General features: G+C 42.1%; 1 protein-coding gene across 7 annotated transcripts in view; it reads right to left on the bottom strand.

Annotated features, from left to right (window-relative positions):
- The window catches only part of PTPRT (protein tyrosine phosphatase receptor type T), a 484,991-nt gene that overhangs the window by 289,462 nt on the left and 181,292 nt on the right, over positions 1-14,237 (bottom strand). For all 7 annotated transcript variants that reach the window (XM_066561514.1, XM_066561518.1, XM_066561519.1 and 4 more), the window contains exons 3-5: positions 10,369-10,640; positions 5,619-5,700; positions 2,025-2,140 (exon numbers count right to left, since the gene is read on the bottom strand). In XM_066561514.1, coding sequence (XP_066417611.1) covers positions 2,025-2,140; positions 5,619-5,700; positions 10,369-10,640 — 470 coding nt within the window. The remainder of the gene's footprint in view (positions 1-2,024; positions 2,141-5,618; positions 5,701-10,368; positions 10,641-14,237) is intronic.

Raw genomic sequence — 14,237 nt, 5'->3', positions numbered from 1 at the left:
CAGGGAATGGGCACGGCCCCGAGGCTGCCAGAGCTCCAGGAGCTGCCAGGGATGCCCAGGCTGGGGCTGTTGGGGTGTCTGGGCAGGGCTGGGGCTGCCCTGGGTGATCCTGGGGGTCCCTCCCTGCCCAGGACATTCTGGGACTCTAAGATTAATTCCTGGAAAGGCTGCAGAGGGGCAGCTCTGACTGCCACTGTGCACTTTTACCCAGTGTCATTAGAGGCCTGGCTTGGATGAGAAAACACAACAGCTGAAGGCTTTGTGTTCACTACAAACACTACAAATGAACAGATTCTGTAAATTTGGCCTTTTCAGATGCAAAACTCTGATTCTGGACCAATTTAAATAAATTGGTTGGATGAGCAGATATCCTTGTATATCCAGCATTCCCCAAGAAAGCTCTCTACCCATGCCAGACCACATTTTTCCAACTGGAAAAGAGACAGACAAAGAATTAGCCAGAAATTGTTCTCCACAGTATAAACACCTCAACTTGCTCATTTGTCCAGTTTGTTAGGAATTTTAAAGAAAAGCACATTGCTGTTTTGGCAGTTTCCACTAAACAGTTATTAGAGGTGTTTCCAAGGCTATTTTCATTAAATGTTGCAGTTTTAGAGAATGAAAAGCAGGTTTTCATTAACAATAGCAATTCTTTCCTCCCCAACTCTGCTTCTCACAGGGAAAGGTTCATATTGCTGCAGGTCAGAATTGTTTTCACACACATCTAATTGTAACTGGGGAAATATTTTAATGAAAGAACCAAAAAAAGATAAAATAAGTCAAAAATATATCACAGTGGGTGCTAGACATACACCATAGGTAAATAAATTTAAGTTAAAAATGCAATTTTTAGAAGAACAGCTGTGATGAGAGCATAGTTACTGAATATAAAATTATTTTTACATAATGCCAACTACATGTCTCACCAACTTAAGCCTTTTTCCCAGTACTATTTTTAATTTTTATGATTAGATAAGCCAATTCCTTGATTTAAGCTAGATTTGAAAATGTTATTTTTCAATTTTATTAAAATGCCTGAAGTCAATTATAAAATTTGATAAAGCCTGGTAATTATTTGACTATAAAGGCTCTTCCTGTCTGTCCCAGATTTTACAACTACAGGGTGATCAAACCCTCTGGCACATCATTCCAAGCTGAGAATAAAACTTTTGGACTGGCTTTAGTATTCTCCAAATTATGTTGGCTTTGTGTACATGCAACAAGAATCCTCTTGACTTGTTTAGGAGTTAAACATTTAGGAATTCAATGATTTTAAAAGCTTCTGGAATGGTAATGCTGGGTGTCCACATATCAGAGAAATTCAAGGGGCAGGAGAAGTTATTGTGTCCTTCACTGGGAAACACACACCTCATGTGCTGATGTTGGGGTTGATGTCAATTCTAACACTGACATCGAATTCCCAAAGTTTTTGCTGCACCCACCAGAAGAGCAGGACCCAGACAAGTTTGATCAGTAGGCTGCAAATAAAGCATCCAGGGAGGGAATGTTTTACTCTTTTAGCGAGTGACTAAAAGGAACAAGACCAAATCAGCTGTCAAAGCAGCCAAGGGAAACTGGGAGCAAGAAGAACTGGGTGCAAACTGGGTTTGCCTGATTTTAACCAGCCAGGTAAGTAATTTCAGACCTTGGAGATTTCCTTCTTAACAATTATCACTGACTCCAAGCTGAGAACACTTTTAGGGTGAAAGGAAAGCAGATGGCATAATAAAGCAGAAGAGATCTGTTCCATTTCCTCTCCCTTCTGCTTTATGGCTGAGTGTTTACAGGTACATGGGCATTTGTTTGAAACCAGAATTTTGCTGTCACTGGCCGCTTTTTCCTTTTTCTGTCTCCTAATTCCATACTTTGTCACCTCTAACTCTCACCTATAAGCGATTTACGGCAGTTCTTCAAAGGATCTTGATGAGAAGATTTTGCCTCATCACCAACCTTTCTCCAGCTATTTATCTCACTTGCAAAAGCAAAGAAAGCCCCAAACGAACCACAAAAATCCACTGGTTTACCTGGAGCCAGAGCTTGTCGTGCTGTGACCACTTTCCCCCGGCGATGCACTGGAAGGTGGCGTTCTGCCCCACGTTCACCTCCACGTTCTGCAGCCGCAGGAAATGCGGGGCTTTTCCTGACAAAAGAGGCAGAGGATTGTAGCCATGATATTTCCTGAAAAATCCTTTCTTTAAGATTTTTTCTCCTGAGAAGCTAAAAAGCCTCAGGGACAAAATGTAACCAATGGTTATCTGCTGCTGTGGAATGCAACGGGTGCATCTGGGATTGGTCTCATGTGGTTGTTTCTAATTAATGGCCAATCACAGGGAGCTGGTTCAGACTCTCTGTCCGAGCCACAAGCCTTTGTTATCATTCCTTCTTTTTCTATTCTTAGCCAGCCTTCTGATGAAATCCTTTCTTCTATTCTTTTAGCATAATTTTAATATAATATATATCATAAAATTATAAATCAGCCCTCTGAAACATGGAGTCAGATCCTCATCTCTTCCCTCATCCTAAGACCCCTGTGAACACGGTCACAGAGGATGGCAAGGGTAGAGCCAGGCAGGAACCACCCCTGCCGCACGCACCCAAGCACCCAGCAAAGCCTTTGCAATGGTGGCTTTGCAAAACAAAGCTGCCCTTGGGTATTTAACTGCTCCTTGTAGGGAGAAGTGGGGATGGAGATGGGAAAAGATGGCCTGAGGGATCTTAGAGAGGCCTGGCACCTCTGAAAATACAGATTTGGATCAAATCACAAGTTCATGGTCACTGGCACAATTTCTTATTGCCTGCTATAAAGAGTAATTGAGTCATCTCTTTTCTTCACAAAACTATGTTTCTAAAAAGGTCAAAAAAAGTCAAATGCTTTTGTGCTTGTCAAGCATGACTGACCCAAACCCCATTTTCACAAGAGTCTTTTATTATTTTTCTTTTCTTGACTATCAAATACGTCCTAGACCTTTAGAATAATGCTTCATCAATATAAAATCAGATATTAAATGAAATATTCATTTAACTGACAGTATTGTATCACTGGTTTAGTTTAAGATCACTGATAAGATCAATGTTTTGCTGACACTAAATTCAGCATTAGTTCAAAATGAAACCAGTGATATCAGAAATGCAGACATTGGGTTTTTTCACAAATAAACTAGATGAAAGGATTATCTTTTTGATTAAATATCAGACTGACTTAGGTCTCTATTTAACTTAAAGTATAAACAAGATTACAGCAGCAAATGCAACACCTTTAAGTGAACTATTTTTTTGCAGAAAAAGGTTTGTGCATCATTTGAAAACTTTTAGCATGATACTCTGAAAAAACACCTAAAAGGTCAGTGTTTTTCAACAATATCTGCACATTTTCTAGTATGATTAGACACTGAAATACATAATTTCAGAGGACAATATAACCTCTCTTCTGTTGGAGCAAACAGCTTTAAAGGGAAGTGGGCATCTGTGGGCATGCATGGTTGAAACTTGATGTGCAAGTGTTTGACACATGAACAGAGAGCACATGTTCAGACACCATGTCAAATGTTTTTATCTGCTCCTGTGCCCCATCCAGCACAGCTCACTGGCAGCTCCTGAAGGACAGGGACTCTGCACCATCCTGCTTGCTGGGCAGCAGGGATTTGCCATCAAGCTTTACTGGAAAACTCCCTCTAGGCGACATTCAGAACGTTCCACAGAGTATTTCAGGATAATTCTAATATTTGTGCCTGCATCCTAAAGTGTGCAGTTTTCAGTCAGCTACAGATACAAAGGTGTGGAGGCCCATCAATGCCAACATCCTGGTCCTTGGGGCTGCCCAGCTTCTGGAGCAAGATGTGCTGTGATGGCAAGGGGTCATTCACACAGAGCCAATGAATTTTCAGCATAAGAAAAATGGATATTCCTGTGTATTGCTTCACAGGACAAAGGAAAACAAGAGGCAGCACCAGCAATACATTTCTTTTTCTGTATTACTCTGTCATTAGGGGCATTTCACTGCTTTTTGCTGACTGGTTTGCCTGCCTTTGTCATCTGTGAAGGTAAAGCAGAAATGAAGAAATAAGACCAATGATTTCAGTAACCTCCAGGGCCACCAGGAGCTTCACTGCCCCCGTGTTTTGATTTACAACAATTGTAAAAGGAATCTGAGGGGCAAAGGCTGTACAAGGGAAGGGAACACATGGGTGACATTCACCCTGGTGACTGATACTGCTGAACAACAAAAGCAGCACTGGGAACCAGACAGGAGCAGCATTTACAGAGACTGCAGAGAACTTCAGCTTGCAATGAGCTCTGTATGCTGGGGGCTGCAAACAGACTGAAAAAAATCCCAACCAACCAAATCTGTTTCAAACATTTTGTTGCTGAGTCACCAAGAATGCATTTAATTTTGACAAGGAGCTGTATATACTTGAAGAAATGGATTCAAAATCAGTTTACCTAATTAAGCAGGGATACAACACGGCATCCTGCCTAACTGCTTTAAATCCCATCATTTTCTTGTTGAGGCTCTGCCCCAGGGTTTGTTTAGTGGCCTCTGTCCCAGTGAAGGGACCAGCAATCACCCAACACACTGTGGAAGGCACAGAGCATTTGGAGATTTGTCTGGATGCTGCCAGTTATCAGCAACATCTGGTTAATACAGAGTGTAAGTATTCCTTAATGAAGTAAATGCACCCAAAGGCCTGAGCAATGAGCACATGGTAAATACAAATATAATTTACTTAAGCAGCAATTAAGCATACTACAGTTATCAGAAATGTCCTGTTAAACTTGAGCAGAACCATGTCTGTCACATTGAATGGCAGATGTTCTTTGACATTCTGATCACAGCAAAAACAGTTGATTGCACTCCATCTATAAGATCCATCAATTTTTTGTGAGCAGCTGTCACTGACTCACTGAAACCATGAGCCAGAAAGAGGGGCTGTTAAAAAAGATCTTTACATGGAACTGTACATTACATCCATAAAATATACAAAGTCCTCAAGCCCCACTGAAGGTGGGTAAAGGAACCAAACAAGTTCAGACTCAAAGACTGAGGCACAATATTTCTTTAAACATTAAAAAATAAATAAATCTCAGCTTCTCGTTGCAGTATCTGTGTGGAATTTTGTCTGCAATAGAAGAAATGCAACCCTAACATTTTTGAATAGTGTAATGAACCTGCATTAGTTTCTACTCCTGTATAAGTGCAGTGTCTGAATAAGATTAATTTTTAATCTCTGCACAGCTTTCTGAGCAGATCTAATACATTGAAACCAACCAACCTCTGGAACAGGCCTCTTACCAAGGAAACACTGAAACAATTTGGTTGTTCTTTCTAAAGTTATTATGAGAAGCATTTTAGATTGTTTTCTACAGCAATAAGATTAAGAAACAATGAAACCACACGTTTATTAGCAAGTAGAGAGAATTCCACTAGCCATGAAGTGAGAGCAGCTTTGCCTTTTGTACAATTTGCAAAAGTAGGAAATTAAGCAAGGCTGACTGTCCTTGGGGGTCTTGGAGGGAGACAAGACATTTTAGTGCTGACTCAACTGGGTAAATCTCTCCTTTAGACTACAAATTGTGGCCTACACCATACTGGTACAGTCAGAAAAATAAAGAGTGCTCACTGCAGGGATGGGCGAGGACTCTGACTTCATCCACAGCTATGTACCCAGGGTGTCCTTTCAAAGAGACAGACTCAAATATCACCTGAAATACAAAAGAAAAAAAAAATCTGAGAAAGAACATTTGCATCAGTAATTTCAGCAGTCACCACATTCTGCTGTTATTCCAAGTCTGAGTCATTCAAGGCATTTTATTAACAACGAAGGGATACCAGGGCAATTCAGTGTGTGAGTGCAACACCAAATCTGTTGGGGAAGCAAAACAAAGGATTAGAGCAACATTCAATAGGATTAAAGACAGCTCTGTGCATCTCTGGTTTGGAAAAGCAATAAGTGCCCTGGGTGTATGCACACACCTATATTCTCTTAAGCACCAGTCCAAGAACATTAAGTGGGAAAAAAAATCTGATATCTTGCTCTCAGTATGCCTTGGAAAATTGGATAAAGCACTACAGGAGTCAGAATCCTCTTCCTGAATCAGTGACCATGCATTCTAGTCATTTGTAACTTCTAAAATTCCCTACTAGAACACAGAGTTAACTATTTAAAACCAGTGTTCAACAGGTCATTTTGTTCTAAATAAGAGCTGGCATTCCCAGCCTGTCACTGTTCAGACTCTTCTTTATCTCCTTCATCAAAAGATTTAATGCAGTGAAGTGTTCAACTGTCCAAATATTGCCCTGGATAAAAAGAGTCCAAAAATACCCTTTCTAACTACAGAATTGCTGATGTTCATTTTTCTTTGCATTTGGGCTTCCAGAACATGGTTTCTTATGTTTTCATGACTTCCTAAGATCTCCTCCCCCAATTCAAAACACAGACAGAGGTGAGATCTCCTGAAATACATCCATAAGGAAAAAAAAAAAAAGACATAAAACCAGGCAAAGACAAGTTAAGAGAAGCTCAGGTGCTAATAATATGCAGAAACAAGTTCTCCTCCAGAGGGGACTGGACAACAATTGGGCTGCCCAGGAAATATTGGAAGAAGCAAGCCACTGGAAGAGAAAGTCATCCAAAAACCATTAGCAAGTGTTTTGTGTTATCAAGGTCCTTGATAGGCTTTTTAGGGACTGTATAAAATAAGGGTATAAAATAGGAGTCTTTAGTATGGAAATTATAATTACTTTAGCAATTAAATATCATTCATTATAAAAATTACATTTACTGGGAAGGTCATGCAAGGCTCTACTGCAACTCCCTTCAGACCTGAATTCAAGTGCAACATTTCAGCTACAAAATCTTATTTTGGTTTTACATTTGTGAAAAGTCACAAGTCACAACAAAGTAATTCTCAATTATCTGCAAGTCAAGAACTTGATAAGTTCTCAAAGGCACTGGCATCAGGTATGAGTGGATGGCAAAAGTAAGCACCAATACAAAGAAAATTGTCTTTGGTTAATCACCAACATGTGCAGAGTTTTATACAGCACAGTCTAACTTTATAATAACCAACCCAGCCCCTAAAAGAATCTCTGTCCACTGGTGCAGAATCCACTGAGTAGAGGAGTCCTCTCAATTCAAACAATATTGTTTGACTATTTTATTCTGTTCTGCTTTACACTCAGATATTCCCAGCCCTTTCCCAGTTCAAACTTACACATTATTTTCTTTTTGTGTATTTTGAAGCATCTCATCCCTATCAAAGTGAGAAGCATGGAAGCACCTAGGCTTTCCTGAAAACTGACAATTGAGCCCCAACATGAGGAAAAGGCAGGAAAAAATGTTTATGGGGCCCATTTCTGCAAATCTCATGCTCAGTGTCCCTCATGTCCTTTTAAATCCAGCTGGAAATGCAGCATGATGGTTGAGACAGGCAGTACTTTGCAATTAATAATGCTTTGCAGTTAAAGAACTCCACAGAAATGAATACAGTTGACAAAATACAAAGCTTCACTCTTAAAAAAGCATTCTTAAATGCTCCTGAGGTCTCCAAATATGAAGTCATTTCATGTTTCCTTCCCCCTGAACAAGCCCCCGTTGCAGCTGTGATTTACCAACAATGTCTGTGTTAGCAGCCTAGCCCAGCTCATCTGTTGTGCTACAACACTTTTCTCCAGGCATGGATCAATAACATTCCTTGCTATACATCAAAAAAACACCTTCCTGGCAGGCTCTAGTGCTGCCCTTGGTGCATTCTGGGACTGAGTTCATCCTTATGGCAAGCAGTAATTCAAGATTACACGTATTACCTTTCTCCAAGAACCATTAGAGCTTTTTCTCGCTACGCTGGCAAACATTTGCAGGCTGGGAATCCAAGTACAAGTAACTCCAGGGTAGACATGATAAATCTCCCCACGTTTTTCTGTCTCAGCTAAGTGCTTCTGCAGCCAGATGACTCCTATGACCCTTGCACACACCTAAAACACAACCTCTGGCAGCTGCTTTGCATCCCAGTTTTCCACTAGCCACATCTCCAAAGTTCAAAGTACTTGACAAAGCCTTGGATCAGGGCAGAGAGCTTCAGATTGTTCTGCCTGGCTGAATTTTTGGTGCACATCCCAGTCCAGGATGGTGTGGTTTCTGTGCATTAGGAGGATACTTGACATTCTGCCTGATGCCGAGTTCAATATTTAGGGAAAACGTTGGTTTTGCATGGTCTTTTCAAAATAAAGGACAGGCTGTCAGGCTTCTTGTGTGCAGAGAGTTCTCCAGGAAAGCAATTTTGATTTAAAGCTGGCAAGGAAATGGGAAGTGTGAGGGTGGGCAGGCCCTGGCACAGGTGCCCAGAGCAGCTGCGGCTGCCCCTGGATCCCTGGCAGTGCCCAAGGCCAGGCTGGGCAGGGCTGGGAGCACCTGGGACAGTGGGAGGTGTCCCTGCCCATGGCAGGGGTGAGATGAGTTGATCTTTGGGGTCCCTTCTAACCTGAGCCCTGCCAGGATTTTATTAACTAACACTGCAATGGCACATTCTGGATCATGAGTGTGAAAAACAAGACACTTCTCAAGCAGCAACACACCCAAGTTTTGTCATCCTCCCACCTCTGGACTTATTTAGGCAGAAGTGTTAATTTAGGCTGGCAAATACCAATAATTTTCAAGCTTCAAATTTTCAAGCTTCAAGTTCTCTTTTTTCTTTTTGCTTTTTCTTAAACCTTGCTTAAATGTAGAAACTCACAGGACTACAGACCACCAACAAGGTGATTTATAAAACCAGAGGCCGAAATCAGTCTACTAGACCCCCATAATATCCAGGACAGATCTCAAATTTTAAAAGCTATGCTTAAGGAACAAAAATACAAGGATGACCAGAAGATACCACTCTCACTCATCACAGATTTAAAAAGAAGCCTCTTGCATTTTCCAGGAAGGAACTACTCCTGCCTTCCAATCCATTCACTTTTGTGCTTCAGTAGAAAATTCTTGTTTGATTTAAAGGAATCTTTTGCTCAAGAAAAGCAAACTTGACCTGCCAAAGTACTTGTAAAAGACCTAAGTGAAGCTCAGGAAGCCTCCTATTGATATATCTGAGAGCAGGATCCCTCTTAGTGTGAGATCAGACTGCCTTTTGCAGGTTTTTCAAGCACCGATTTTCTGGGTGAAAGATCATTTCTGTTATCTCTGTGGAGCACCAAGGATGAAGGAAATTCTGCTTCATGCCCAGGATCATGTTAATATGAATGGAGTAGGAGCACTCCAGTGTGCCTTCAGAACAGTCACAAGTTGTGCACTGCCCTTAAAACACCATTTTCCACACATTTGCATCTCTTTATCCTTCCCTCTCTCCCGCCTGGTGCACTCTGTGCATTCTGCTGGTATCCACAACTCTTTCAGAGGCAGAACATTAAAGCATCTTCCTCCAGCTCAGATTTTACAGACCTCCTACCCAGTTATTAGAAGCAAGAAAAAGAGAGGCTTTTCTACCTGCTGGTTTTTATACACAGACTATTTGCTGCCTTTTCATAGTTCATTCTATCCCGGTGCCTGTCTCACTCATGGCTTTTATTAGTATCACATGGACATCAAATCTCCTGCAAGGTTTAGGATGCAATTACCTGCCAGTTTTTTGTTTTTTTTTTTCCTTTTTGGTGTGTGTCTTGAATATAAAACAAGACAAAAGTACCCCTTCAACCAGTAAAAAGCAGTATGTGAGTCCATTGTGTGTGAATAATCTAACTGAAATTAAAACAATGGCTGCAAAGTTGCCAAATGAATTTGAAGCAGGCAACTAATAAGTTGGTGTAAAACTAATATAACAAAAAAATAGCATAGCCATTACTTTCCTTGGCTTTGTCCTTGTCTAAAAAAATATCTTCTAACAGAATAAATAAAGCTGTGCTAGAAAAAGGAGGAGCTGAGGATCTAGTGAAGAATATCCACATATGATACCGTGGTACAAGAATTTATTACTACCTTATGTCCTTATACCCCCTGTATGGGCACAAGATGCACAGCCAAGTCAAAAAATGTTCCTTCTTATGGAACCAACCAAGGTCCAAAAATAATCCAGGGAGATTTATACAGAGTACAGATACACATCCAGAAACTGTTTTGTTTGCAGTCACACAGTACCACGGAAAGTGCCAATACAAGTGGCAATTTCACCACAAGTGGGTCTTGTCAATAATTGCCTCCCATCCATCAGGCTGTGGCCTGCCAACAACTAAAGAAAAAAGCGAGGAGGAAAGAAATACTCAAGCTGCCTATATATCCACTATAGGTAAATTTATACTGAGAGGAAAATTCAGGGAGGGAGGTGTCGATTTTCAAAACTAACAAAGGAGAGAGAGAGGGGAAAAATATTACAAACCCCTACCTGGTAAAAATGTGGCCAGAAGGTGCTGATGGCCAGCTCTGCCTTCACCCAGCCCTCAGTCACCACTCCTGACACGTTCCAGATGGGGTTGCCCTGGGGGCCCCCGTTGACCTTGACGTAGACGTTGAGGGAGCCGGGGCTGGAGCGGTCGCGGCTGGACAGGTAATAGTGGAAGTCGATGCAGTGGGTGTCATTCTCCTTCAGAGTGGGCAGCAGCAGGTGAGCTTTCTGCCCTGATGCTCTCCCAGAGCTGTTCACCATCATGAAGGAGCCTGCAGAGCAAAGGAAAAAGAGAACAGAGTGGGTTTGCTTAGAATTTTGGTGTAAACAGCTCCGTTCGAAAATTCAGCCTTTTACCACCCACAAAACAAACCTTCCTGTGAAGGAAGCAGCTGTTTGGTGTCAGTTGTTAGGGAGAGAAAGGATATTAAAATTGCAGGGTATTTACACCAGTAGATTCAGGGCTAGCTAGAACCACTTTAATTAAATAACTTGCAAATCAAAATAGAAATGCTGGCTTGCTTGTATTATTTTATCACCTTGTGATCACACAGTCACTCTAAACAAAGGCATATTCCCACTTCAAGAAACAACCAGGTTCTCCTGCTGCACACTGTGCCCCAAAGGCACATTCAATACAAGGGAACAAGTGACAGGATGAGAAGAAACAGCCTCAAGTCACATCAGGGGAGGTTTAGATTGGGTATTGGGAAAAAATTCTTCACGGGAGTGTTGGAAAGCACTGGAATGGAATGAGGAGTCACCATCCCTGGAAGTGTTCAAGAAAAGTGTGTATGTGGTGCTTGAGGATGTGGTTTAGTGCTGAGCATGGTGTTGGGTTGATGGTTGATTTGATGATGTATAAAAGTAATTTCCAACCTTAACAATTCTATGATTCAACACAAAAGCTACAACAGAGCAAGCTCTCAGCTGATATTTGCCTGCATCAACCAACACCCTTCATGCCAGTCCATATCTGTGAACCCTGGTACCTGAATATTTGGAGGTCATGTTAAGAAAACCCCAATTTTCAGAGCCCAACCAAGTGAGGTTTGTCGACAGAACAGCAACATCTTTACTTGTGATAATGCAACAGGACAATAATTCATGTGGGAGGGAAGGGTAGGCTGAATTTAGGGAGGGAAATATATACTGAGGCAATTTATGAGTTTGTTAACCTGGAAGTCTGCATCATATTAACTGTGGCACTCAATGTTGAACTTGCATTTGGATTCATCAAGCAGTTATTTTATAGCACATTGTGTCTCCACTCATCTCCTCGCAGATGCATCAAGGTGACAAATGTCAGCAATAAGGGAGAACATGATGAGAGTTATTTGATTCAATTCTGGTTACAGGATCTCCTTTATGTGGGTGCAGACACACTCAGAAAGAACTAAAGCAAACAGTGGGATGGGGCAGGGGGAATCTGTGTGTCAGCAGCCAGGCATGATAATTTTTAATCAAACACAGCCCTCTTGACACTCCTGGCTCTGATGCTGCTGCCAAGCCACACTGCAGATGTGTTTGTGTGCTGGCCTCTTGCAGTTCACAGAAGATTGAGTTTGAAAAGCTCTGCCTCACTTCTGACCTATTGACTTTCCCTTTTCCTCACCATAGCACGTGACTCAGATGAGCCAGGCAAACATTTGGATCAATTCTGTGCTGTGAACAGTCATATAATATAAATTTATAACAGCTACAAGCAACTTTCTCTTAGAAAAATTTTCCCCCTTGTTTATATGATATATATTCATTTTGCAAAGGATCAACAGGAGGAAGTCTTTAAAAAAAAAAAAATTAATGAAGTTACACACTCTAAAGACCTTGGAAAATTCCAGTGCAATGCAAGCACAGATGGGGAAGAGGAAGAAACTCTAAGAAAATTTATAGGCAAGATGGTCTCTGGCAATGCTGCCTTTCAGTGGAAATGAAGGAAAAACAAAAAACAAAATGGTCCCAAGTCAAGAAATTCCAGATTCTCAGAAAGAACTTGGAGAAATGTTAGAGCTGAATCCAAACTTTCTGGTTTTGGTCTAAAAATTAGGATCCTGACAAATGCCCATTGCTGATGTAACTCTGCTCATAAAATCCTCTTCTTCAGCATGTAACGTATACACACTACTCTTAAAAATCTACTCACATAAACTAAACTTTTGAGAAACTGAAATTTGGGTTCAGTTCCTATGAGAACATTTATTTTCAGCAGGCACAGGTGCCAGCAGGCCTGGAGAGGCAGCGCAGGCTGCCAGCTGAGGGAGCAGCCTGGGAACCTGGCCCAGCCAGGCTTGGGAAGCCTGAGTGGGACACCCAGATCCACCAGGGCCGGAGCCCCTCTGCTCTGCAGCCAGGCTGGGAGAGCTGGGAGGAGTTCACCTGCAGAAGAGAAGGTTCCAGAGAGACCTTAGAGCACCTTCCAGTGCCTAAAGGGGCTCCAGGAGAGCTGGAGAGGGACTGGGGACAAGGGATGGACGGAGAGGATAAGAGGGAATGGCTTTAAGCTGAAGAAGGGGAGATTTAGATTGGAAATTGGGAAGGAATTGTTCCCTGTGAGGGTGGGCAGGCCCTGGCACAGGGTGCCCAGAGCAGCTGGGGCTGCCCCTGGATCCCTGGAAGTGTCCAAGGCCAGGCTGGAGAGGGCTTGGAGGAACCTGGGACAGAGGGAGGTGTCCCTGCCTTAAATTGGCTTTAAGGTCCCTCCCAACCCAAGCCATTGTGGGATTCCAGGATCTCTGTCAGTACAGAGTTGCAAGAACCACTCTTCTCCAGAGAATTTGGGAGGGAAGACACTGTAAAACCACTGAGCAAGGGTGGCATGCTCTGCAGGAGTCCAGAGCTGCTGTGAAAGGCTCTGCCTGAGGCATTTCAGAGCCACTGGAGTACAGTGCAGACAAGTTCCCCATGTGCCAGATCCCACCCTGGAGGAGGCAGGTGCAGCCCAGAATCACTCCAAGAACAGCAGAGCCCCTGTGCATTCACAAGGGTTTTGACCAAGTGGGGAGGCACCAAAGAAAAGGGATTTTTACACCACAATTGATTGCACAGCACCTGGCACAGCATTCCAGGCCATGCCTCTCAACTTTTCTCTCTTTAATTTGGACAGTATGTGAATTATCCTGCCCTAAAGAACTGCTCTGATCTGTGCTGTGTCTAACACAATGCAGCCCTGAACTGCACTGGGGGAGGGAAGGGCTTCAATGACAGCAAAAGTTAGGGAGTATTTCACTTTTACAGATCCATATATAAAAATAACGAGCTTTCCTCTGGGAGAGAAAACATCAGCTTTTATAAAAAAGTTCCAAGCAATAATTACAATTTTATTTTTTGCCACCCACAAAATAATGAATCACAAGCTATTCATGGCCTTTTGTGCAAGTGCTGACAGTTCTGGGGAGAGTGGGCAACCTGAATCCAGCAACTGACAACACCAACAAGAAGAATACCTATCCACCAAAAAGCACTTATCAAAATAATTTGTCTTAATTACTATAAAAATAACCTTGCAAAGAATTGCCATGGATAAATTATTCCCAGCTTCCTATTTATAGCATCTGATTTTGTTTAATACAATGTGTGTAGAGATACAGCAGGAAATCCTATAAGAAACACAACTTATCAAGCAAAGTCCCGATAAGAGGTATTTTATGACGGCTGAAAAGATGAAAAATATCCCCTTTACAGAGCCATCTCTGCCAGAGAAAAGAACTCACACCTTGTTTAAAGGGATTTGTTCCCTAAGAACTCTACCTCAGTTTCTTTCTTTCTGCAGAGCCTTGGAGCTTCCCCACAAACCCTTCCCTGGGATACCCCAGGCACAGCTCACCCCACAGGATCCAGAGAAACACCTCAAGCCTGGCCAGCCTAGGGGC

Source organism: Molothrus aeneus, chromosome 17, assembly GCF_037042795.1.
Source record: "Molothrus aeneus isolate 106 chromosome 17, BPBGC_Maene_1.0, whole genome shotgun sequence".
Taxonomy (NCBI): domain Eukaryota; kingdom Metazoa; phylum Chordata; class Aves; order Passeriformes; family Icteridae; genus Molothrus; species Molothrus aeneus.
This window is presented reverse-complemented; position numbering and strand designations above follow the sequence as displayed.